Source organism: Aplosporella prunicola (genome assembly GCF_010093885.1).
Source record: "Aplosporella prunicola CBS 121167 unplaced genomic scaffold K452scaffold_28, whole genome shotgun sequence".
NCBI lineage: Eukaryota > Fungi > Ascomycota > Dothideomycetes > Botryosphaeriales > Aplosporellaceae > Aplosporella > Aplosporella prunicola.
The window spans coordinates 179,208-202,996 of record NW_022983556.1 but is presented as its reverse complement, the minus strand read 5'-3'; the positions used below and the strand labels follow the sequence as shown (position 1 = coordinate 202,996).

General features: G+C 56.5%; 9 protein-coding genes across 9 annotated transcripts; 4 read left to right on the top strand and 5 right to left on the bottom strand.

The window, feature by feature from the left end:
- Nucleotides 1–1,544: 1,544 nt before the first annotated feature.
- Nucleotides 1,545–3,931, bottom strand: K452DRAFT_329160 (glycoside hydrolase family 31 protein; the record flags this gene model as incomplete). The annotated part of the gene is made up of 2 exons (XM_033545039.1): nucleotides 1,545–3,847; nucleotides 3,916–3,931. 2 exons carry the CDS (start codon nucleotides 3,929–3,931, stop codon nucleotides 1,545–1,547), a joined length of 2,319 nt encoding a protein of 772 aa, XP_033393356.1.
- A 1,310-nt stretch (nucleotides 3,932–5,241) lies between these two features.
- K452DRAFT_312240 (uncharacterized protein) lies at nucleotides 5,242–6,757 on the bottom strand (the record flags this gene model as incomplete). The annotated part of the gene is made up of 4 exons (XM_033543541.1): nucleotides 5,242–6,040; nucleotides 6,118–6,479; nucleotides 6,572–6,669; nucleotides 6,727–6,757. 4 exons carry the CDS (start codon nucleotides 6,755–6,757, stop codon nucleotides 5,242–5,244), a joined length of 1,290 nt encoding a protein of 429 aa, XP_033393355.1.
- Nucleotides 6,698–7,240, bottom strand: K452DRAFT_100205 (uncharacterized protein). The gene has a single exon (XM_033534886.1). It carries the CDS (start codon nucleotides 7,149–7,151, stop codon nucleotides 6,834–6,836), a length of 318 nt encoding a protein of 105 aa, XP_033393354.1. The 5' UTR covers nucleotides 7,152–7,240; the 3' UTR covers nucleotides 6,698–6,833.
- A 617-nt stretch (nucleotides 7,241–7,857) lies between these two features.
- K452DRAFT_100166 (uncharacterized protein) lies at nucleotides 7,858–9,242 on the bottom strand. The gene is made up of 2 exons (XM_033534885.1): nucleotides 9,087–9,242; nucleotides 7,858–8,919 (listed from the first exon to the last, which is right to left on the bottom strand). The coding sequence occupies exons 1-2, from the start codon at nucleotides 9,095–9,097 to the stop codon at nucleotides 8,148–8,150; spliced, it is 783 nt and encodes a 260-aa protein (XP_033393353.1). The 5' UTR covers nucleotides 9,098–9,242; the 3' UTR covers nucleotides 7,858–8,147.
- Nucleotides 9,243–10,603: 1,361 nt separating this feature from the next.
- On the bottom strand, nucleotides 10,604–12,154 carry K452DRAFT_291457 (uncharacterized protein; the record flags this gene model as incomplete). Its single annotated transcript, XM_033541182.1, has 7 exons — nucleotides 12,136–12,154; nucleotides 11,900–11,952; nucleotides 11,691–11,710; nucleotides 11,346–11,496; nucleotides 11,088–11,161; nucleotides 10,828–10,902; nucleotides 10,604–10,627 (listed from the first exon to the last, which is right to left on the bottom strand). Coding segments are annotated over exons 3-5 (228 nt in total), but the record flags the coding sequence as incomplete, so codon positions are not given.
- A 1,037-nt stretch (nucleotides 12,155–13,191) lies between these two features.
- On the top strand, nucleotides 13,192–14,795 carry K452DRAFT_278298 (uncharacterized protein). Its single transcript, XM_033539361.1, has 3 exons — nucleotides 13,192–13,644; nucleotides 13,699–14,480; nucleotides 14,535–14,795. The coding sequence occupies exons 1-3, from the start codon at nucleotides 13,520–13,522 to the stop codon at nucleotides 14,675–14,677; spliced, it is 1,050 nt and encodes a 349-aa protein (XP_033393351.1). The 5' UTR covers nucleotides 13,192–13,519; the 3' UTR covers nucleotides 14,678–14,795.
- Nucleotides 14,796–15,750: 955 nt separating this feature from the next.
- Nucleotides 15,751–20,131, top strand: K452DRAFT_100020 (uncharacterized protein). Its single transcript, XM_033534883.1, has 2 exons — nucleotides 15,751–16,644; nucleotides 16,693–20,131. Exons 1-2 carry the CDS (start codon nucleotides 16,154–16,156, stop codon nucleotides 19,892–19,894), a joined length of 3,693 nt encoding a protein of 1,230 aa, XP_033393350.1. The 5' UTR covers nucleotides 15,751–16,153; the 3' UTR covers nucleotides 19,895–20,131.
- A 360-nt stretch (nucleotides 20,132–20,491) lies between these two features.
- Nucleotides 20,492–22,825, top strand: K452DRAFT_329156 (uncharacterized protein; the record flags this gene model as incomplete). Its single annotated transcript, XM_033545038.1, has 2 exons — nucleotides 20,492–22,608; nucleotides 22,669–22,825. 2 exons carry the CDS (start codon nucleotides 20,492–20,494, stop codon nucleotides 22,823–22,825), a joined length of 2,274 nt encoding a protein of 757 aa, XP_033393349.1.
- A 538-nt stretch (nucleotides 22,826–23,363) lies between these two features.
- K452DRAFT_291454 (uncharacterized protein) lies at nucleotides 23,364–23,673 on the top strand (the record flags this gene model as incomplete). Its single annotated transcript, XM_033541181.1, has 1 exon — nucleotides 23,364–23,673. A coding segment is annotated over exon 1 (214 nt), but the record flags the coding sequence as incomplete, so codon positions are not given.
- Between the last annotated feature and the right edge of the window lie 116 nt (nucleotides 23,674–23,789).

Below are 23,789 nucleotides of genomic sequence, written 5' to 3'. Positions count from 1 at the left end.
CTACCCCGCGTAAGCTTGCCCGGCTGCCGATTCGCTGCCTGTGTTTGTTGATCGCCGGGAAGGCACATGCAGGATGAGGGGATGAGGGGAAGGGGGGGAATTTCTCACGTGGCGTGGCGTGGCTTTGGCATTGGCATTTACATGGCATGGTATGGGCATGGGAATTAGTACATACCTACCTACCCAAGCAACCCTTTCATCTCCTCCCTACATACCTACCTACAGGGCAGGGCAGGTGGGGCATACAATGGCGAGGTTTGGTTTGTTTTTGTTTTGTGTTGTTGGGTTTGGTTCCTTGCCGGCTGGGGGGACGGCTGGGCGCTTGCAGCGGGTGAAGTGTTGGGGATATTTAGGATATATACATAGGTACACACATCTCTCCCCGCAGCCACCGTACTATTAAAATCAGCGTGTACCCACTTAGTCTACACTACACTATACTAAACACCTGTCTCATATCTTCCGCTAACGCGCGTTCTAGGCAGTTGGTCCGCTCTAGTACCGCTTCTAACTGCTTTGGCCTTGGTAGAGGTTGTTGGGGGTAGAGGATTACGGTAGCTGCTTATAGTAGAGGAGGAGGAGGAGGAGGAGGAGGAGGAGGAGGAGGAGGAGAGGGGGGGTGGTTAGTGGTTAGTGGTTAGTAGTGAGTGATCAGTACGCGTTGGTGTGGTTGCTTGAGTCTTGATATGCGGAGCGGACGGGTTTTGGCGTGGGTGGTATACAGTAATTGCTGGCTGTAGGCACAGCGTTGAGGCCCTTAAGCTCCTGTCACAACTCAAAAAGATCCAGATCCCTTAACGTGATAGCTTGTTACTCACTCACTACTCAGGTCGGTAGAAAAGAGACCCGTAAGGCCGACTTGAAAAGAACTGTGGATGCAACGCTCGAAATATATAAATATTGAGGAAATCCTGTACAGAAAACAATTACCGGGGAGACTAATAACTTCACTAGAGCTCTACATCCCTCCGAGGACATCCACAACCTCCACTATATCCACAAAGAACAGCACGTCAGTGACGGCGTGCACTATCATTTTTCAACATAGACGCCCAGCACACCTCCCCTTCGCCGGCACCGCTCATCGATATCTCGAGTCGATGCCCATCAACACCTCCGTGCCAGCTCAGCACCAAACCCGAGTCCTCAATGTCCAAGTCAAAATCTAGTCCAGTAGGATCAGCACCCCACAACCGGCAGCCCGGTAGCATCGGTAGGCCACGGACATTTGAGGATATATGCACCATCCTCCATGCCTCCATGCTCAAGCATCCCAAGCGCATGCATAGGGCTGCGCTTTAGAAGCAGAAGGGGCGGTGGGTGGGTTATTAACCTCTTTTGTAGAAGTGGACGCCGCGGGTTCTGTTTGAGAGAGCTTTAGGTTAGGGTGTTGTTTTTGCCTTGTAGCGCGATAGACGATAGAGCTCCTCTGACCAACGCACTCGAATGCGAAATCACTTTGCGATTGCACTAGCTACACAGTTGTTCTAGAACAGACAATAGCACTAAGGAGAGCAATTTAGTCCCGCTAGCACCCACCCCCCCTACAAAACATTCCTAACACTCCACTCGCCCCCCAGCTTCTCCAACCCACTAACCCCGCCCTTCCCATCCGCAACCAGCGTCGCTACCTCCCTCCCCTCCGTATCAACAACAACAGCCTCATCCCCCTCCCTGGCCGCATACAGCGCCACAACACCCCCAGCGTTCGCCCAATCATACGCGAACCCTTCGCCCCTCGTCTTCTCCTCTTCCTGCCCAAGCACCAGCACGCTCCCCTCCCTTACATACAGCGGCAGCGACTCGAACCCATGCGTCTCAGTGCGCCACCCAGGGCCCTCGACCACGCTGCCGTCCCAATAGCTCGTCCAGCGGCCGCGCGGAAGATAGAACTGCACTTCGCCGGTCTCGGTAAACACCGGCGCGACGAGCAGGCTGTCGCCGACAAAGAACTGGCGGTCCAGCGTCCACGCCGTCGGGTCCTCTGGAAACTCGAGCGCCACTGCGCGTAAAGACACCGGCCAGCCCTTCTTGCGGCTCCGCTCCGCCTGCGCGTACAGGTACGGCATCAAGCGACGCTTCAGCCGCACAAACGCGCGCAGCACGCTGCTGCAGCTTTCGGGGCCGCTGGCGCCCTCGTCCAGCAGCCACGGCACGCGGTACGAGTTGCTGCCGTGCAGGCGGGAATGGCTGCACAGCAGGCCGAACGCGACCCAGCGCTTGTAGATCCAGGGCGGGGGCGAGCCCTCGAAGCCGCCAATGTCGCAGCTCCAGAAGCTGTAGCCGCTGAGGCCGAGGGAGAGGCCGCCGCGGATGGACTCTGCGAGCGCGGCGGGCGTCGACTCGCAGTCGCCGCCCCAGCACAAAGGGAAGCGCTGCGTGCCGGCTGTGGCGGCGCGCGCGAAGAGCACCGCGCCCCCGTCGGGACCGAAACGGGCTTGCATGGTCGTGTACACGAGCTTGTTGTACGCGAAGGCGTAGAAGTTGTGCATGCGGGCGGGGTCGACGCTGGCGTCGTGCCACTGCACGTCGGCAGCGGGGATGCGCTCGCCGAAGTCCGTCTTGATGCAGTCGACGCCGAGGTCGAAGAGCTGGTTCAGGCATCCTGTGTACCACTCTGCGGCGGCGGGGTTGGTGATGTCGACGATGCCCATGCCCGTCTGCCACAGGTCCCACTGCCAGATATCGCCGTTGGGGCGCTTGAGGAGGTAGCCCTTTTCCGCCGCGTACGCGAAGATGGGCGACGCCTGCCCGAGGTACGGGTTGATCCAGACGCAGACCTTGTTGACGAGGTTTGCGGCTTTGAGGCGGGCAATCGAGCCTTTGGGGTCCGGGAAGTGGGCGGGCGAGAAGACAAAGTCGCACCAGTGGAAGGCGCGCAGCCAGAAGCAGTCATAATGAAAAACTTCGACGGGGCATTCGCGGCGCGCGCTCTCCTCCAGGAAATGCGTCACCGTCTTCTCGTCGTAGTCGGTGGTGAAAGACGTCGAGAGCCAGAGGCCGAAGCTCCACGCGGGCAAGCGGCCAGCTCTGCCCAGCAGCTGGGCGTACTTGGAGAGGACCTCCTTGGGCCCGCCCGCGCCGTAGATGACGTACCACTTGAGGCGCTGGCCCTCGACCGACGTCTGGACGCGGCAGCAGCGCTCGGAGCCAATCTCGAGCGAGACGTGCTCTGGGTGGTCGATGAAGACGCCGTAGCCGCGCGAGCTGAGGTAGAACGAGACGTTCTTGTACGCCTGGTCGCTGCTGGTGCCGCCGTCCTCGTTCCACAGCTCCACGCTCTGCCCCACCTTGTTGAAGGCGCCAAACCGCTCGCCCAGCCCGTGGATGCTCTCCCCGACCCCCAGCTCGTGCTGCGTGAACATGTAGTGCTGCAGCGCCCGCATGTCCTGCACCTGCTTGGGGTTGCTCAGCGCAGGGCTGTACGCGAGCCCCACGCTGCGGTTCAGCAGCGACGTAAGCTCCTTGGAGCCATCCGTAGCGTGGAAGCGGATATCAAAGGCGTGCTGGTCCGGGCCGACGCTCGCGGACAGCGCGCCCGCCGTCAGCGTGGTGCCCTTGTCGCTCTTGCTGATGCTGCATTTCAGCTCGGGCCGCCCGTCCGGGTACAGCTCGAAGTTGGGGCCGCGGCGCTGCGCCCCCGAAAAGTGCGTCGCTTCGATGGAGATGACGCCGTCAAACTGCGCCTCCAGCTCCACGTTGATGGTGCTGAGGTTCAGCGTGTCGCCGCGGGAGCGGATTTGCCGCGTCGGGCATAGCAGGTTCAGCGCTTTGTCGTCGCGCTCGGTGATTGTGTAGACGTCTTCGGCGTAGTAGACGGTCTTGTCGGCTGCGACGAGCCACATGCCTTGTGTGTAGCTTGTTAGCTGTTGTCCTTTCCACTCTACTCTCTCAAACGAAAGAACCCAAACTCACCATCGCGGAACTTCATCTAAGCAACACTGCACAGCAGCAACAGAAGAGGAAGAAGCAATCAGCAGCAGCAGCAGCAGTCAATACCAACCAACCCACAAAAACAATTCAACCAATCCAATCCAATCCAATGCAGTTCAATCCGTACCTCCAAGCTCTTCAAAAGCCGTCAACAGACTAACCGATCGACTACCTCTACCAAGCAGCAACAATAGCAGCAGCACCCGCCGCCCAAATACCAAATACCCCTCCCCCTCACGCCACGGCACAGCCAGCCAAGCAGCCCTCGCGCTCAAGCGACCGGAGCAGCCCGCTCCGTGTAGCAGCAGCAGCACACACGCAGGCACAAGCCCAGGCGCGCGAGAAAGGAGGTCCTACCGTAGGTAGGTAAGTCGTATGTACGCCGGAGAAACTGGTCCCGCGTCCCCGCCCCCGCCCCCGCGTTTGCGTTTGCTTACCCGCAAGCTCGTATGTATGGAGGTGAGCCGGGGGCAGCTTTACGCGAGTATGGAGGGCGCGAGGCGTGAGTGAGGAGGGGTAAGGTAGAGGTTAGCTGGACGGATGTACGTACGTACGTACTCCATACGACACACGACCTACTCCTACTCCTAGGCACCATAAGCCGTGTTCAGGCCATTATCCGCCTCCCCACCTACCGCACCCCCAGCATCTACAGTCAGTTGCTTCATTCGTACGTACAGTGTACACAATACAGCGTCAGCCAGGCAGCGTGCAACGAAGTGACGTGTGTTCTCGTTTGGTCGTGGCCCGTGGAGCTAGCCGCTTCGAGACCCCACCAATCCACGTCCGTACCCCGCCCTCTACCTAAATACCTACTGCACCTACATACATACGTTCCTAGCAGGAGAAACACGCACCTCCGCCCCAAACCACAGGCTATAATAGCTGCGCGACAGCCATCTAGGCCCGCGTGTATGCGCTGGGGCATTTTTTCCGCTGGTGATGCGCGCGATGCGCCTGCGTGTATGTATGTTTGGATGTGGATGTATGTGTGTGTATGTGTGTACGTACGTATAGAGACGCGCGTGCGTAGTTAGGTACTGTGTGTTGGGGTGCGTATGCTGCGTTGCCAGCAAGTCCACCACACCACTATCGCGGCCGCGCTCATATAGCACTCCGCAGCAAGCCGTGCACGACAGCACGCCACGCCCAACAAGCAATGAGCAGCAAGCAGCAAGCAGCAAGCAATGCATTGGTTCGAGGTGTTCAGCACACTGCACGCTCAACCCATCGTTTCATTCATTCTCTTCCATTCTGCTAGAGTCGTCCAGTCATTCCGCGCAGCAGCAAGTCCTCAACCCATCACGCCTACTCCGCCACCCACACAGCAGCCATGCCCATTCCCGTGCCCACACACATGCTCGAGATACCAATCCGCTCCTTCCTGCGCCTGAGCTCATACAGCAGCGTACTCACCTGCCTCGCACCGGTGCAGCCCAACGGGTGCCCAAACGCAATCGCGCCGCCCTTGGGATTGACCTTGTTGAGATCGATGCCCAGCTCCTCGACGCAGTAAACGCACTGGCTAGCGAACGCCTCGTTGATCTCAAAGACGTCGACGTCGTCGCTCGTGATGCCCGCCTTCTTCAGGACAGCGGGGATGGCGGCCGCCGGGCCCACGCCCATGAGCAGAGGCGGCACGCCCACGGCCGTCGCCTGCACGAACTTGCCCAGGATGTGCTGGCCCAGCCGCAGCGCCGTGCTGCGCTTCATGAGCAGCACGGCGGCCGCCCCGTCCGAGATCTGCGACGCGTTGCCCGCGTGGATGCTGCCGTCCTTGGCGAAGGCGGGCTTGATCTTGCCCAGGCTCTCGGCCGTGATACCCTCGCGCACGCCGTCGTCGCGGCCCACTGTGATGGTCTTCTTCTCCTCTGTCTTCGGGTCCTCCCAGCCGACGGTCAGCGGTGCGATTTCCTCGTCGAAGAGACCCGCTTTCTGTGCTGCCAGCGCTTTGTGGTATGATGATGCGGCGAACGCGTCTTGCTTGGTGCGTGGGATGTGCTTGTCTTTCGCCATTTGCTCCGACAGCACCCCCATGGGAACCTTGCAGTTCTTTGCCTCGGGGACCGAGTCCAACAGCTCGGAGAACTCGGTCACGGCGCCGGGCCTGCAGTCCGTGTATTAGCGCGCCATCCAACCAACCATCACACACAGAGGCAGGACTAAACATCCAAACGCACTCACCCATACTGGCTACTCATGCTCTCCACGCCCGCGCCCACACCGATATCAATCATCCCGCTACGAATCGCATTCGCGACATCCACGCACGCCTGCAAGCCCGAGCTACACTGGCGGTTCAAGCTCTTGACCGCGCTGCTAGTCGGGAAGCCCGCCACGAGAGCCGCAGCGCGGAACTCGGTCGCGCCGCCACCGGGCGGCAGCACGGAGCCGACGGCGATGTCCTCGACGAGGGCGGGGTCGATCTTGGAGCGTTCGATGAGCGCTTTGAACGCGCCGGCGAGCAGGTCCGCCGCGGGGGTGTCTTTGAAGCCGCCGCGGCCGCCTTTGGTGATGGCTGTGCGGAGCGCGCAGGTTACGACGATCTGTGTATGGGAGAGGAACGTTAGCTTGTTTGTGTGTGCGTGTTGGTGGTGGGGGGTGCTGGGTGGAATGATGGAAGGGGAGGGCCGCTCACGTCGTCCGGGTGCTTCTCAAACAGCGCTTCCTTGCCCCGAGGGATATCAACCTCTGACGCTCCCAGATGGTCCGTAACCTGAGAAAGGCGCTCCTGCGCTGCTCTCCGCGTTAGCCATCGACTCTACCCCCACCTCCGGCAACAGAACCACTTACCCGCAAGCTTCGTACCCGCCTGATTCGCCATAGTATCGCAGTTATCGTATCGTATCGTGTCGTATCGTCCGACGTCTCAGCTCAACTCAACCAAGTCCAAGGGATCGCTATCGAGATTGATAGGTATCGTGTCGTATCGAGTCGAGTCGTATTCCTTCCTTTTTCAAGAAAGAAGAAGAACAACAAAAACCCAGAAGCTCAACGAAGCAGCTTAGGTAGGCAGGTATATAAGCGTGTCCACAGAACCTAAATCCGGGGAAGAAGAGGGAGAGAGAGAGATGCGAGCAAAGAAGCATGTGCACCCAGCAGCAGCCGCTGATGTCGCGCGCCGACGAGCCGAGGCCCGCTCGCAAGCGGCCTAGCGCCCTCGGTCGGCGAGCTCGCTCGCGGGCGTGCGTGAGGCGGCTTTCACATGCCATGCCCATACCATGCGTAGGTAGGGTTCAGCTGCTTGTCTACAAAAAAGAAACGAAAAAATTCGAAAAATCAGCTAGGTCCTGCATACCTAGGTAGGGCCCTGGCCACGTGCTCGGCCATTGTCTCACGCCCGCTATGTAGGTAGGTATGTATGCCGACCTGTCCGAGACCGAGGTCGAGGCCTTCATCAGCAGCGGCAGCAGACAGCAGCAAAAGCGTTCCCCAACCCCCATCTCTCAACCCCCCACCCCGGCTTAGCTTGGCTTGTGGTCCAAGGTCGGTGAGTGTGACGCAAGCTGGAAGGAACCATTCCCGCCGTCCCGCCCAAACTAGCCCCAGGAGGATGCCGTGCGGCGTGCCTATCTACTCTACTCGTACTCGTACACAGTACTCTAATGGAGGCTGTCATCTTCCCCTGCGGCATGATATAATATCACATGAGAGTGGGCGAGCCACCAGAGCGAATAAATAAAAAATAAAAAGGCGTTAGGAATTAACAATAATAGCAATTCGTCTTCCGCTCCTACTACTCGACTTCTACGTGCTACGAGCTACCTCTTGTATACACAGGCATCACAGCATGCCGCACCCCCACCCCCTCCCCCTCCCCCTCGAGCAGGGCCCCGGCAACAACCACAACAACAACAAAAACCTCCCAATCCCAATCGTAGTGATATCCCCCCCAAGTCGTGTCCTCGACTCTTGAACGCCATGCTTCGTGCTCAGCAACAGGCTCCCAAAAAAAAAAAAAAAAAAAAAAAAAAAACGCCTGCCTGAGAGAATATATATATATATATGTACGTGTGTGTGCTCCAAGTAAAAAGGTGGTATAGGTAGGAAGAGAAGAAAGCGGAAAACCATGCATGCCTTTGGCTGTAGTCAGCTCAGCAGATCGGGGAACGCACCCCGGGCGCGCCCCGACCCGACCAGCCAAGTCTCGTTACGCAAAGATTAATCTGCGCGCCGCGATCGTCGGAGATGCCTGTATCGATCAGAGCCCTTTTTCACGACTCTGTCCGCATCCGCCGCTCCATTTCCTCGTTGACGCTCTCCATCTGCACCTCCTCGTATCCCGGCGGCGGCTCTGTCGGCTGATCCTGCGGCTTCTGCGCCGCTTCTGTCGCCGCTGCCGCTGCTTCGCCACTCGGACTGCTCGTGCCGTCCCTGGCTTCGGTGTATGGGGGCGTCGAAGGAGCGGGCGGGGCAGCGCTCGCTGGGGGCGGCTCGTACGCAGGCAGCTGCTCCAGGTGGACGTTGTTCATGTTGATGCCAGCGAGGGCACCGGGGCCGCGCCCAGTGCCGCCCTCTGAGCCGTCGCCCGTGAAGGAGCCGTGCTCGCGCGCGACCTCGACAGCCTGCTGCAGGCGCTCCTTGATGCGCTCGAAGGTGGTGTGGAAGTCGAAGGCGCCGCCGTCCTTGAAGGTGAACTTGAGCTCGAGCGCCGGGTGCACGGCTGGAATGTTCCCACCCGGCACCGGCTGCACGATTGCGCTCCACACGTTGGGGCCGAAGAAGGGCGCCGTGACGTGCGTGTCGTGCAGGTTGAGGATGGGGGCTGCGAACGACTGCAGCTGCTCCGTCGGGTGCATGGGCAGGTATACGATGCGCCGGTTGGTGAGATGCAGGCAGCCCGTGCTGCTTTGCACCGAAAAGGGCTCTTTGCCCGGGTATTTGTTTAACGAGCGCAGGCTGAGGGTCGTGCGCGGTGGTGAGGTGTAGAGACGCTGCTCGCCGGGGAGGGGAGTAAAGCCCTCGTTTTCAGAGAGCATAACCCAGCTGTTTTTGACGGAGCGGACCTTCTTTAGCATGCGCGACCTGGCGGAGCGGATGAAGGTGGTGGAGGTGGGAGAGCAGTGGTCTGGTGACGCGGTAGCCATGGTAATGGGTGTAGAGCGAGTGACGACGGTGGGATGGGGAGAGAAATGCGGGGGGACGGTACTCACTTTATGGACATGGCGACGGGCGGGATGAAGAATTCTGGTCTGGTCCGTCGTTGCTTCGAAAGGCTTGATTGCAGGTTGAATGATGCCGGAGAGCGCCAGGCGCGGCAACGCTTGCGCAAGAGCGCTGCAGGTGGCACGGGCCGATAGCCGGGAGCAGGAGCCGTTGACGAACCTCTGCGCACACGGCTGGAGATGTAAGTGTGGAGAGGGAGAGCTGTGCCAGGAGCTGCGAGCGGCTCCTGCACCCACTGGACGACGACGACAGGCGGGAGAGCGCGGCTAGCTGGAAAATGCTCTGTAGCTAGCTATTATTGCTCTCTATGGCCGACCGTGGGCAGCCTGGCAGCAGCAGCAGCCCGTAGCAACAGCAAGCAACGGCAGCAGACCCAAGTCGCTGATGCTTGCTTTTTCCACCGATGCGCAAGCACCCTGCTCCGGACTCCCTCTCCGCTATGCCGTCTCTCGTGTCGTTGCCCCACGCCCGTCGAGTCGAGACTCAACGATCGTCCGCTGATTTGCGCCCAAGGCCCTCCTCAGGAGTCAGAGCCATCCTTGCCCTTGCTCGATCGGGCCCTCCCATCTGTGCAGCCGCTCTGCCGCAACGATCATACACACGCGTCTGTACCGGGGGTGCTTCACTTAGCTCATGAGATATATGCTTTTCGCCTGCCGCGTCGCCATGGTCTCCAGCTTGGCTGCACGCCGCAGGTACTCTCCGCCGACGCGACATGACTTGCTGTCGTCTAGTTAGCTGCGGACTTAAAGTGCTCGTCTATATCCGACACATTTCAATAGTAGATCGCTAATGATCGTCCCCGTTTGCTTGCGAATTCCTACGGAGTAACTATTGTTTGCACCGTTCCTGCATGATCTTCACCGGTAACGCCATACATTGTCCGCGCCATTGGGTGACCGGTTCAGGGGCTCAGATGAACGTTTACTCCAGATAGAGCGCTTCTATTTCGAGCGCACCTATGTCAGGAGCCCAGATGGCACAATGTAGGGGGTTGAAAGTCATAGGCTTCAAGCGATGTCGACGGCATTGATACGTACGGTCCAATGATTTCTCTTGGCAAGCGCTACTCGTAAGCGCACCTAAGGTCAAGGACATTGTTATATAATGCCTTATTTGTCGTTATGTCAGGGAGCTGGGCCTCTAATGTGCTGATCTACTCGAAACGGTTGAGAGATGCCCGAATGCATCAGCAGAAGTTCAATGTGAACATGAATTAGGACATAAGTCCGGATAATACCCTAAAGATCAGAAGTCTGGGCCGGTCTTGCCTATATGTATATATATTATAGAAGAAGAGCAAAAAACAAAACATATAGTGCGCAAAAGCACGAACCATCGCCCATTCGGGCTATCCGCATACCCTAGTTGAAACAATGTCTACAAAATCAGACCCAAGGACCATTGACTTTGCGGACAGCTATGAAAAATCGTTTTCCAGATGAGAGACTTGCAAGGCTACTTCTTCAGGCTCCCGCACATGGCGAGATGGATGATGAAAAAACCAGGCGTTGATACAAAATGAACCCTAATTCTCATGTTAGCAATGCTCTCGAGTGGAAACATGAATTAACAACGAAGAATAGATTGATGTGTCAGAGTATAAGCCCATGTCAAAGGGCATCTCATCAATGCTAACTTGTAGCTATGTCGACCGTCGTGAGATGTAGATGGTATCATCATAGAAAAGGAAAAGGTAGGAACAGAAGGACAAAATAGCTGACTTACCAAACATGTGTTGATGGCATGGTGTATAGAAGCCACCCAAACTGTGTAGGGCCGACCGACGAGCTGTTCAAATCACTTTTGTGCCGTTAGCTATATTTCTATCATAGGCAGGTCTGGACAGATAATAGCTCCAGTGAAAGGATCAGTCCAGACAGTCTCGTCTTTGCAACCGGTCAAGGCGCTTGGACATATGCTTGTCATTTTGTAATGTCGATTCATCATGTTGCGGAATCTGGGAAGGGAGGAGGGAGGAACCGTACTCTTTGTCGATACGACCAGCATGCAAAGCATGCTATAATTTTGAGATGGACCGCGTTGAATGCTATATGATAGCCTGCGAACTGTTAGTGCGTGTCGCAGATCATGCATGTATAATTCAAAATGAATTGAGAGGATTCAGTAATGCATGAATGGTTAAAAAAAAAAGGTTGTCTGCATCGGAAACCCGGATAAGACTCGTCATCTAAAGGGTTCATCATGTAAAGGTAGTGTGAAAATAGAAAAAATAAAGGACCTACCAAAGCTGTCATATGCAAACCATTGTAGTCCTGTAAACTCCCTGCAAGAGGGAATCACAAAGTTATGAATAGTGCATGAACATAGCAGGACGGGTTCGTCACGTAAAGCGACAACCACAGTCCCACCAGAAAGCCAGAAGCAGCCATGACCCTGCAGAACAGTCTCAGCGCATGATAACGGGAAAATTCGCAAATTGAAGGCGATAGGTTCGTCGTTTATCAGTGGTACAGGTTTTCTAGGCCTGACGCAAAATGGCATATCCGTCATACGTGTCGGAGCCCAGTGCCATTCCTCATTTAAGAAAATTGCGGTAATGATGTGAAAGGATAAGAGTTGGTTCGTACCATACAGAATCTGCGTCAAACTGTTGACTATTAGCCAATGACCCCCTAAGAATCAATAAAAAGATAAATGGTGGGAGCGCAATCAGAAACAGCCTAATTTTATCGTCAAAGACCAAAAGGCCTCGGTCGGTAATTTCCAGCGTGTACAAGTACACAAATGATCATCTTATGCGCCGCCAGGGTGGTGTTGCAAGAAAGATTTTACGTACATTTTGACGAAGGTGAACGCGTCGATTCAGAGGGAACGAATCCGCCTAGACTACTGTCGCAAAGTCAGCACTGTGCTTCCAAAAGTCTCATGCTGCTCCAAGTTGTAATTGTGTTTCTCAGACTGACGTGCTTGCAAGTTCGAGTTTCATTTCTCAATAGAGATCAAAGACTCTAGTTTGTATGCGGTTGCGTGAATCATCAGAGAAGGGGAGGGGACGAGGTTGAAGGAACGTACCTGCAGGAATGCCGTCGCGAAAACAGGCGCTCAGCCATCATTCTGTGAGGCCTGCTTCGCGACGAAGCAGTTGTTGTCGCGCATGGTGGTGAGCTGTAGAGCTCTCGGGACGTGACGACAGAATTTTCCAATGAAACTTCTTTAAGGGTCGGAGCTAAGACTTTTCGCTTAGCGGGGAATCGTCGCGCGCGCTTTGCACCACGTGATCTGTGGCCGACCGCTTAGCCTTCTGTTTATGGATAGCAGCCTTACTTCTCCAGAGTCCTGAACATCTGTCGTCATAGAGCACTGACTGCTCGAGCAGAGATTTTGGTTTTGCCCCTTCCATGGCGGAATCTGTTTTCGCCTTGCTGTCCAGTGTTGACCACGTGCTTTCTCGGCAGACCTTCCTTTGCTTACCACCACCCTTTTTCTGGTTTCTATTGATGAGTTTCTTGCCGCAGAACTAAGCCGACTTGAACCGTGGTCTACAATACGGTAGTCCACGATGCTATTCGCGGCCGACATTCGGGGTATCCTCCGCAAGAGTGGTGTCCGGACCACAAACAGAACACCCCTCTCTCCGCACGGCTCTTAGCAGGCGGTGTGCTGGAGTCCGTGAAGCAGAACGATATTATAATCGGCTCGTGCAATCTATCACCGGATGTGCCGCTTGCGGATGGATCAATGCTTCGCGATATCGGTCGAAAAGCGCATTGCACGCTCGGGGAGCCCAATTACCGCATGAGGGGAGCGGAAGTGCGGGAGCCATGGTGGTTACCGCGATGTCGCGGCGCGTCGTCCAGCGGGCCAGCCACTGCTGTGCTGGCGATTTTTCTACCTCTTGTGATAGTTTCGACGACGGTCCAGACTCCAGACTGCGTTGCGCGAAAGGAATGCGGGAGAAATCGGGCATCATGTGGCAGGGCGTTCTGGAAGAGCTTGTCAACCCCGCCTCCAGCGCCCCTCATCCGGCTGTGGGTACGGCCGGCGTCATAGCATCCTCGGCCTGGAGAAGGCAAACACAACCGCCCTGTTGGGCTATTTATCATCACTGTCCTGCCAGGCTTGGGCGATCGCGACTTCACACAAAGGTAGTGACGAAGCGGCCGCGCAGCTGTCAACTCTGACATCAATTGACGATACTTGGACCCATCTTTCGCTTTAGTTGCCGAGGAGCCCCCTTCCTCCAACCACAAGCCTTAGCCCGGCCAGCCCTCCGCAGCTCCGACCCCAGCTGTACCCACATAATTACTTCATTTACAGCTCCCGCTGCTGCTTCGTGAAACCCAGCCCTTTACTACTTGAACAGCTCTCATCGCGCTCAGCACCAGCACATTCTTGTTTCCCTCCCACCACTCGATACCCTACGATACCCATACATCTCTAATCCATTCCCAAAACCATGGCTACCACTAGCGGCAACGCTGGCCCTGTTGGCCAGGAGAAGATCAACACCGACATCGTCACCCTTACCCGCTTCCTTACTGAAGAGCAAGCTAAGGTCAAGGAGGCCACTGGAGATTTCACGTAAGAATACCAAAGCCAATTCAGGTGCATGATGGGTGCTGACAGAGGTTTCAGTTTGCTGTGCCACGCCCTCCAGTTCGCCTTCAAGAACATTGCCTACTACATCCGTCGCGCAAGCCTTATCAACCTCGGTGGTTTGGCTGGCTCAGCAAACTCCACCGGTGACGACCAGAAGAAGCTTGACGTCATCGGAAATGACATCTTTATTTCCGCCATGAGGGGAAGCGGAAAGGTCAGGATACTGGTGTCTGAGGAGGAGGAGGAGGCTATTGCCTTTGACGAGCACCCGGAGGCGAGGTACGCAGTCGCTTGCGACCCAATCGATGGTTCCTCCAACCTTGACGCTGGTGTCTCGGTTGGAACGATCTTCGGTGTCTTTAGGTTGGCGGATGATGCGAAGGGTGTGAAGGAGGACATGCTGCTTCCTGGAACGGAGCTCGTTGCCAGCGGCTTCACGATGTACGGTGCCTCCTCCCAGCTGGTATTCACCATGAAGGGCGCCGGTGTCCACGGATTCACCCTGGACGGCAACCTGGGCGAGTTTATCCTCACGCACCCTGACATGCAGTTGCCGAAGAAGCACCCCATCTACTCGGTCAACGAAGGCAACAGCATGTACTGGGAGGAGCCTGTCAAAGAGTACATCAACACTCTCAAGTACCCGGAAGATGGTGGCAAGCCGTATGCTGCTAGGTACATCGGCTCCATGGTGGCGGATGCCTACCGGACGCTGCTGTACGGAGGTATCTTCGCGTACCCTGCCGATAAGAAGACGGTCAAGGGCAAGCTGCGGATATTGTACGAGTGCGGCCCGATGGCCATGGTGTTTGAGAATGGTAAGTCGTCATCGTCGTCCGCACTTAGGCTAAACATGTACTAACGACGAACAGCCGGTGGTCAAGCCGTGAACAGCAAGATGAGCCGCATGCTGGAGGTGAGGCCCGAGTCGATCCACGACCGGTCCGGTATCTTCATGGGGAGCTATGATGAGGTGCAGAAGGTTATTGATATCCACAAGAAGCACGGTTACTAGATTATGGGGTCAGTCTTCTGTTGCATGTAATTTTTAGTCGATGAGTAGCATGGCGTCTGGATGAGCTGGGATCAGCCCCAAGTCGGCAGTTGAATGGATACCATCACACGAACCCTGCAATAAGCCCGTACAATTTCGGAGTGTGACGCGCCAGAGATAGGCACCTGTCGGATCTACTCACGAGTCGCGTCTTCCTAAGCGCGCAACTTCTCCGCTGACGAACGGGGCCTAGCGGGCAGGCGGGTATTTTTAGCAGCCGAGCGACGGCCATCAGACCCTCAGCAGCACGAATGGCGTGAGACTGCGAGAGTGCACGAGTTGCAGCAATTCGGCGCCCGCAACGGTGAGGCGGACTTTCGCAGCAGACGCAGATGTCCAGCGCCGTGTTCGCTGTTGTCAAACGGCCGAGGTGGCGGTCACTCCGAAGACAAGACTCAGGACTGGATCTAAGCGCCCGGCCTTGTGCGGCCTGCTGCACACCCCTCCACTCACCCGCCATGCAGCTGCTTTTTGCGTTTCTCATTCGTCTCATCCCCTGTCGCCGGGCACTCGCTTCAGCAAGGCCAATCTGGTACTTGCTCTCTTTACCGTTAGTTGCACGACAAACATAGTCGTCCCCTCCACTGCAGGGTCTGCACCGGGGCGAATGATCTCTCTTCTTCAAGCGTAAATCACGTTAGGTGCGCACCTTAAGTTGCTTTATCCCTCGGTCACTATGCGGCGAGACTCGTCAAAAGAATCGTCTCTGAACATCGGGCTGTCACGCGTCATATTTCACTCTCATTGAAGGATTGGGCTCGACGCCACTGCACTTCCTCGATCCTCTTCCCCGGCCTGCGCTGCACTATTCGTCGCAGCAGCCGCTGAGCATCACAGGATACCCACGCCTAACCCGACGCCATGTCTTCTTATTCCGTCCCAGCTGGTTCTGCGACGCCTGCAAGGCCCTCTGCTCAGAGGCGAATGCCTGTGCAACCTCCCGCCATATCAACCGCGTTGCTGGGCACACAACACGGCCCGTACCTGCATACTCCGGCCACGGCCACGCCTTTAAGCACCCCATTCTCCCCGTATGCTTCGGCCAATACCCCTTTGCAGCCTTCAACCGCCCCCACTAGCGCTATCCAGGCAGCGTCGCCAATGGCTTTTCGGGGCTCGCCCATGGTGAATTCTTACAATCCGCAAGAATGGGGTCGCCACGGCCATGTCGGCGGCGCTTTCATGCCGCATTCAAACGCACCCGCTACCACCAGAAGTACTAGAGATGCAACAGGCATGGAGGGTAATAGCTATTTCTCTTTACTATTTTCAATCACTCCTGGGGTTTTTCTTTCTTTGATCGACAGGAACTCTAAGCTTGGAATTCCAGATCTTCTGCCATTTTAGAGCCCACCAAGTCTTTCCTATAATTTCCTTGGTGCCGCCGAATTCAACATTCAGGATGCAAATACTAAATCGAGTCCGTACACAGCCAGCATGCCCACGCCGCCACCGCCATATACTCCCAACCCTTCTCAGGGTATGGCCCAGAGCATGTCCCAAGCCATGCAATCATCACCACAAATCACCGCGGGACCTTTCGCCAACAGCCAAGGTTTATCGCCGCAAGTTGGTTTATCCACTCATAGCCCGCTGGCTATCACATCAACCGGAACATCTCCTGGATTTTCAAGCAGACTCGAGCACAGCTGGACCGGAAGTGGTGCTACAGCGCCTAATAGCACTCCCCCTGCAGCTGCGCCATCTTTTCCTCCTCCACCCCCTCGTCAAGGGCGCGATAGGTCTTTATCGAGAACGAGAATGGACAAGGGCCATTCGGTGTTTAGCCTCTCCGCATTGACTTCGAGGAATCGTGGTAATGATCAATCCTCGTCAAGTAGCGCAATTGATGCATTACATCAACAGACAACCGAGGCTCTGGCAAGAGCACCAGCTCAACCACAGCAAATGGCAGGACCAAGCCAGCAGTATGTAATCTTCTATTAAGAAGCCAATCTTACTGACTTGTCTTTCAGCTCCCGAGTGGCCTCTACTAGCCAGCACCAACAACCATGGAGCCCTGAAAGCGCCGTTCGTCCTCCTGCGTCTCGCAGAGCGGCCTCCACGGGAGGTATAGGCATGTCACAAAGGGACGCCCAGGACTCATCTCCTAGCAGCCGGGCAGCTTGGGAGCCAGGAATGCCGCTGCCACCTCCACCACCCGGTCCTCCACCGAGCGGAGCAAGGTCTCAAAGTATGAATCGAAGCTCCGAGATCTCATCCCGAGGGCCCGGGACGCCCCTTGCTGCTCCTGCACCAAGGCGACCTCAACATGCGAACACGCTAGGACCCATCCCGCCGACACCAGCCGACTGGACAGAGGAAGACCAAATACGAGCTACAAAGTCACCGTATGGAAAAGGCTTACAGATCAACACGCGCGACACCCACAATGAGGACGATGTAACAGCCGGTCCCTCGCATACTGGTCCTTTCACTGCTCATCCGTCTTCTTCAAATGCCGGGCTTGGCCGCACTGGTGCAAAGCGTGATACCAGCGCTCGAGGGATCCGAGAAAGACGGAGTGAGAGTCGAGCAGCACGCGAAAGGCTCGTCGAGACTCAAAGCGCCGTTGAACCTAGCAACAACCCCTGGGCGCGGGATATGGTGGCTGCACCAACTCGTCCAGCAAACTTGATCCTTGCTACTCCCGATGGTGCCATCAGCCAGCGTCGCAAGGGCCGGAACACACCCACGAGTGGCAGGAGCCTTACGTCTTCTCCTGCAGGTCAATCCAGTGCAAAATCTAACAAATCATATGGAGATCTGCAGACTGCCGAATCGAGTCGATCTACTCCACGCCAGGAGCATAACAAGATTGTCATGTCTCCAAAGTCGTTCGCACCGACTCCACCGTTCTCCCCAGGCACTGACGCTTTCGAAAAGCGATTTAAGGCTGCCAGCGTACCTCCTCCAAAGACGCTTCCGACACCGCCTCCTCATCAACTACCTTCGTCATCTTCCTCTTTCTCGTCCTTTTCGCCTCAAGAAAGGCCCGTCTCACACATTCTCCACACTCCTAATGATAATGTCAATATGGTCGTTCCGTTGATGCCGTCAAGGCCCGCATCATCTGCTGCCAGCAAACAAACCCCTAAGCCTACCGACCAAGAGCTTTTTGCACTAGCCTCTGTCGAGCGATACCGTTCCTTTATTGATAGGGAGAGTACCGCAGCGACTGACCAGGAAAGATTGGAGCTTTTTGCGGACTTTATTGTGCACGAGTCTCGCCTGCGACGTGATCGTTACTCTGCTGCATTCGAAGCCATGGCTAGCGATATCTTGGACCTGACGAGAGACATGTGGCGATCTTATACGTCAACCGGTAGACGGTCGGCTACGCCAAACATGAGCCTCGATTCATTGCCAGAAAGGAAGGATTCAACATCCTCGAGCCACAACTCTCAGGTACAGCCTAGTCCTGCGGCGTCTTCAGCAAGCTACAATTTTAGGATGGGATCCGAGTCTCCAGTTAGCAGCGATGCCAGCCATGGCCGATCGCGCGGAGACAGCCAACCATGGCAGCCCTGCCTTTCACCCATACCCAGCATGGCTGTCAGCACAGTCCCAGACGAGGAAGACTCCAGAGGCCGATCTGCAAGCCGCTGGTGGGAAGGAAGCGCAGACGGCTCGAATGGTAAAGACAACAGGAAGCTTGAGCGATCGAAACGCGAGTCCAAATACATGGGTGTTCCAAAAGAAGCACGTGAGTATTTGCAGTGGGATGACAATCACTCGCCGTCTCAGGGAAGCGGCACGCCCGGTCCAAACAATTTCCCAAGCTACGGCCCCGACGAGTATCCGCCTGAAAAGGTGGGATGGCATGAGCAGACTACGCCTCATGCTGCAGTTCCTATGCAGTTCTGGCAACACTCCGCGCCTGCAACTCCAGACCCCTACAAGCTGGATGTGTCTAGACTTGTCACGCTGCCACCACCGTATCCCAGACATCATCCTGCTGTCAACAATAACCATCCCGAACTGGCTACGATCAGGGCGAACTTGAGGGCATTGCAAGACCCTGAGGAAGTCAAAGCGATCAAGGAGGCATACAGAGAACGAAGCAATTCTCTGCGCGAGAAGGGCATAAAGGGTGCGAACGACCGACGCGCCGAGCTACGCGGGGATATCCAAGACATGATTCGGGCTGGTGAAATGACTTTTGCCGATGCTGCCAAAGCTGAGGCCGAATTCGATGTGACGGAGGCGCAAATCACTCGGAGACGCGTCCAACAAGACTTTGACATGTATCAGAAGGATGTCATGACCCCGGTGCACGCCATCCTTGCTGAACGGGTGCTGAAGGCCACTGCTTCGATTGAACGGCTGCGCAATAGTTTGTTCAATGATGCTCAAACCTCGGATCCAAACCAGACCCAGGAAGAGGGCGATGAGACGCCCGAGCTCCTGGAGAAGTTGACGCTGCTCAAGTGGCTTTTCGACTGCCGCGAGCAGTTGCACAAGGACATGTTCGAGCTAGAGGGCGAGCGCAACGAGCTCTACAAGACGGTGGTGCTGACGCCTTATATTCTAGCCAATAACATGGACAAGGTGCGTGAGGCGGAAGACTTCTTTAGACACGACAAGTCGGACCGAACAGTGGCTTTCTCACAGCAAGTTCTGAGCCGCTATGAAGAATTTGCGTACGTCATCGAACAAAATGTCACTCGGGGCGTGGAAGACCAACTGAGCGCGTTTTGGGACATTGCGCCCGGGCTCATGGCCGTGGTGCAGAAAGTACCAAGCGACTTGGAGGGCTTTGAGATTTTGGTCCCGCCGCAAGAGTACAACGAAAACCCGTCATATCACGATTTCCCGCTGCAGTACCTCATGACGTTGCTGGCGCACGCGGAGAAGTCGGCGTATCAGTTTATTGAGAGCCAGACGAACCTGCTGTGCCTGCTGCACGAGGTCAAGACGGCGGTGATGATGGCCAACTCGCGGCTGGTGGAAACGCAGCGGTGGCTGGCGGGCGAAGACTTTGCGAGCGTGGAGCACGAGATGCAGGCGATCAAGAGGGACGAAGAGGCCAGGCTGACGGAGGATTTGAAGGACAAGGTGGGGTTGGTGGAGGGGCAATGGGCAGAGGCGCTGGGCAAAGGCTTGGCGGAGTGCAAACGACGGGTGGAGGGGTTCCTGGTGTCGAGCGGCGGGTGGGATGAGAGCTTGCGTGAGTAGGCAGAATGCAGTCAAAGGGTTGTCGTTGTTTATTGTGAATAAAGCGGTGGTGCAAAGAAAGGTTGAACCAGGGCATGTGATAGCGGCCGCCGTTGGTGGGCGCCAAGGATTGTCCCTGCCGAATTTGGCGAAGGCGGCTGGGCACAAAATTATTTCATAGCGGGAAGGCTTTTGTTCGCGACAAAGCCCAACCCTCCACCTACAACCTCACACGCATCCGCCCGAGCGAGCCTCTTCTTTGAGTCTCCGTCTCTCTTCTGCCCCAGTCCCCTTCAGAAAACCTTCGTACGCCAAACCAAAAAAAAAGTTAAAAAACCCAAAAAACCCCCCGGTCAGACGCGACTGCATCTTCAGCCGCCTCAGTCGCCTCACCCCATACACCGCGTCCTCAACCTTTCCGTGTCTTTCTTCCCGCTGCTCAGAGCTTCCTTTGTGGCCTCTGAGCATTCCGACGGTCCGTTGCACGCGATCACTTTACCATCTCAGTTTCTCTACAAGGTGTGTGAGCCTCGCCCACTTTTCATCGCCAAATTCGCGCATCGCGCGCTGCCCCCGCTCCATCGTCACTGACACGCGCAGAAAAAACTTACAGCAAAAATGTCCGCCGAGGTTGCCAACACTGCCGCTCCGGCCGCTGATGCCAACCCTCAGTCGCCTGGTGCCGACGCCAACGGTGCGGCCGTGAACACCAATGTCGCGCCTGCCCAGGAGGTCTCGACTCCCACCTCCGCCGCCCCTTCCGTTCACCAGAACTCGGCCTCGCTCTATGTTGGTGAGCTCGACCCTTCCGTCACCGAGGCCATGCTCTTTGAGCTTTTCTCCTCGATCGGCCAGGTCGCTTCTATCCGTGTCTGCCGTGACGCTGTCACTCGTCGCTCGCTCGGTTACGCCTACGTCAACTACAACAGCTCCGAGGACGGTGAGAAGGCTCTTGAGGAGCTGAACTACACGCTGATCAAGGGCAAGCCCTGCCGTATCATGTGGTCTCAGCGTGACCCCGCTCTGCGCAAGACTGGCCAGGGCAACGTCTTCATCAAGAACCTGGACGCTGCGATCGACAACAAGGCTCTTCACGACACCTTCGCTGCTTTCGGCAACATCCTGTCCTGCAAGGTCGCCCAGGACGAGACTGGCGGCTCCAAGGGTTACGGCTTCGTCCACTACGAGACTGCCGAGGCTGCCAACAACGCCATCAAGCACGTTAACGGCATGTTGCTCAACGAGAAGAAGGTCTTTGTCGGCCACCACATCCCCAAGAAGGACCGCATGAGCAAGTTCGAGGAGATGAAGGCCAACTTCACCAATGTTTACGTCAAGAACATTGACCTCGAGGTTACTGACGATGAGTTCCGTGACCTGTTCGAGAAGTACGGCCCGATCACCTCTGCTTCCCTCGCCCACGACCAGGAGACCGGCAAGAGCCGTGGTTTCGGTTTCGTGAACTTCGTCAAGCACGAGGATGCCGCCAAGGCAGTCGATGAGCTGCACGACAACGACTTCCGCGGCCAGAAGCTGTACGTCGGTCGTGCCCAGAAGAAGCACGAGCGTGAGGAGGAGCTCCGCAAGCAGTACGAGGCTGCTCGCATCGAGAAGCAGTCCAAGTACCAGGGTGTCAACCTCTACGTCAAGAACCTTGCCGACGAGATTGACGACGAGAAGCTTCGTGAGATCTTCGCTCCCTTCGGCACCATCACCTCTGCCAAGGTCATGCGCGACACCACCCCAGCCGAGAAGGTTGAGAAGAAGGAGGGTGAGGAGGCTACCGAGGAGGGCGAGAAAAAGGAGGGTGAGTCTGAGGAGAAGTCCGAGGAGTCTGGTGAGGACAAGGATGTCGACAAGATCACCAAGGAGATGGACAAGGTCACCATCAAGGGTGAGAAGAAGATCCTCGGCAAGAGCAAGGGCTTCGGTTTCGTCTGCTTCAGCAACCCCGACGAGGCCACCAAGGCCGTCACTGAGATGAACCAGAAGATGGTCCACGGCAAGCCGCTGTACGTCGCTCTTGCTCAGCGCAAGGATGTCCGCAAGAGCCAGCTTGAGGCCACCATCCAGGCCCGCAACCAGATCCGCATGCAGCAGGCTGCTGCCGTTGCTGGTATGCCCGCTCAGCAGTTCGTCCAGCCTCCCATGTTCTTCGGTCCTGGCCAGCAGCCCTTCATGGCCCCTGGTGCTCGCGGCCAGATGCCTGGCTTCCCTCAGGGTATGCCCGCCGGCCGTGGCGGTGCCCCCTTCCCCGGCGCTATGCCCATGCAGGCCGGTCGTGGTGGCCCCAACGGCCAGCAGATCCCGCCCATGTACGGCATGCCTCCTGGCGCTATGCCCCCTGCTGGCATGCCCGGCTTCAACCCCGCCTATGCCCAGATGATGGCTCAGCAGGCCGCTACCATGGGTGGCCGTGGCCGTGGTGCTGTCCCCGGCATCCCTGCCATGCCCGGTATGCCCCAGATGGCTGGCCAGGGTCCTCCTCGCCAGGGTGCTGGCCGTGGCAACGGTCCTCGCGGCCCCTACCCCGCTGGTCGCGGTATGCCCGGTCAGGGCCCCGTTCCCGGCGGCGAGGGTCTCGACGTGACCACTCTCAACTCTGCTCCTCCCGCTCAGCAGAAGCAGATGCTTGGTGAGGCTCTGTACCCCAAGATCCACGCTCAGCAGCCTGAGCTTGCCGGCAAGATCACCGGTATGCTGTTGGAGATGGACAACGCCGAGCTGCTTAACTTGTAAGTCTTTCCTCCATTTAATTGAGAGGGACACTGATGCTAACCAAGCCTGTTTTCTAGGACTTCTGATGATGCTGCTCTCCGCGCCAAGGTTGAGGAGGCCATGGGTGTCTACCAGGAGTACGTCCAGAGCAAGGGTGATGCCAAGCAGGATGAGAACGCTGCTCCGACCGAGGCCCCCAAGGAGGGCGAGGCCCCTGCCGAGAACAAGGCTTAAGCGTCTCATCTTTCGAGTCACTTTAGTCTTCTCAATTCTGCGATGTTCGTTCACACGATCGGCGTATCAGGCGTTGGTCTGCGGTCAAACGTTTAGTGGTACTCAAAAGTTTTGCTGCGATATTCTCTCGACTCGCTGAGCCGGCTTTCTCTCTACCTACGCTTCCTTGCCCTTTGCGGCATGGAAGACTGGTTGCGGCTCGCGGTCAAACGTCCTACTATTCTCGACATCCGAATACCCCCGGAACATGGTTCGCAGACATTACACTCTTGTATGTCTTAGGGACCATCTTTTGACCCGACGACGTTTCCCCTTCTTTTACACATTCCCCTTTTTTCTTTTCCTTTTTTTGATCACGAGCATGTGTATTATGAGTCTTCTTTAGGAACAATTGTGACGATGGGGCAGTAGCTACGTTTTTCACACTTTTTTTGCACGAGGACATTCCGTCGCCAGGCTTCTTCTTCGCCTTTGATAGGAAAAGAACCGCTGAGCGAGAAAGGGCGGCTCTAGGTGGCGAGGAGGTTTTTTTGAGCGGAAAACGAAGCACGGTTTTCTAGCTGCGGGATATGTGTGTTTACTCTTCTGGGCGGCAGGTTGTCCCTTTCTTTTTTATTCTTCCTTTCTGTCAATTGCTTGCCTTCTCTCTCAGTCGGTTAGCAGCAGAGGATGGAGCAGAGCAGAAAGGGAGGCACGGAGGAAGGATTAATCAGCGTGCTGCCAGTCGTAGAAGCACTACTGCTGTTACTGGTACTGCTACTGGTGCGGATAAAATGGTCATGAGATGAGTGGTGGGAAGGCTGGAACGGAAAAATGCTGGATGAAACTGGGCGGATGGATGGGCGGCGGGGTTGCTGGGCTGGATTGGCTAGGTAGAACCCTGAATGAATTAGATGAAGTTATTTCATATGAGGTCCTCTTTGGTGCTTGTTTGTGAATTGGGGGGAGGGAGGAGGAGGTGGTG

Excerpts from the sequence above, each read along its gene's own strand:
- K452DRAFT_100205 (XM_033534886.1), bottom strand. The coding sequence starts at position 7,151 with ATGGGCATGGCATGTGAAAGCCGCCTCACGCACGCCCGCGAGCGAGCT.
- K452DRAFT_278298 (XM_033539361.1), top strand. The coding sequence starts at position 13,520 with ATGGCTACCACTAGCGGCAACGCTGGCCCTGTTGGCCAGGAGAAGATC. Across the intron at positions 13,645-13,698 it reads GAGGCCACTGGAGATTTCAC|TTTGCTGTGCCACGCCCTCC; the intron begins GTAAGAATACCA and ends CAGAGGTTTCAG. Across the intron at positions 14,481-14,534 it reads GGCCATGGTGTTTGAGAATG|CCGGTGGTCAAGCCGTGAAC; the intron begins GTAAGTCGTCAT and ends AACGACGAACAG.
- K452DRAFT_100020 (XM_033534883.1), top strand. The coding sequence starts at position 16,154 with ATGCCCACGCCGCCACCGCCATATACTCCCAACCCTTCTCAGGGTATG. Across the intron at positions 16,645-16,692 it reads ATGGCAGGACCAAGCCAGCA|CTCCCGAGTGGCCTCTACTA; the intron begins GTATGTAATCTT and ends CTTGTCTTTCAG.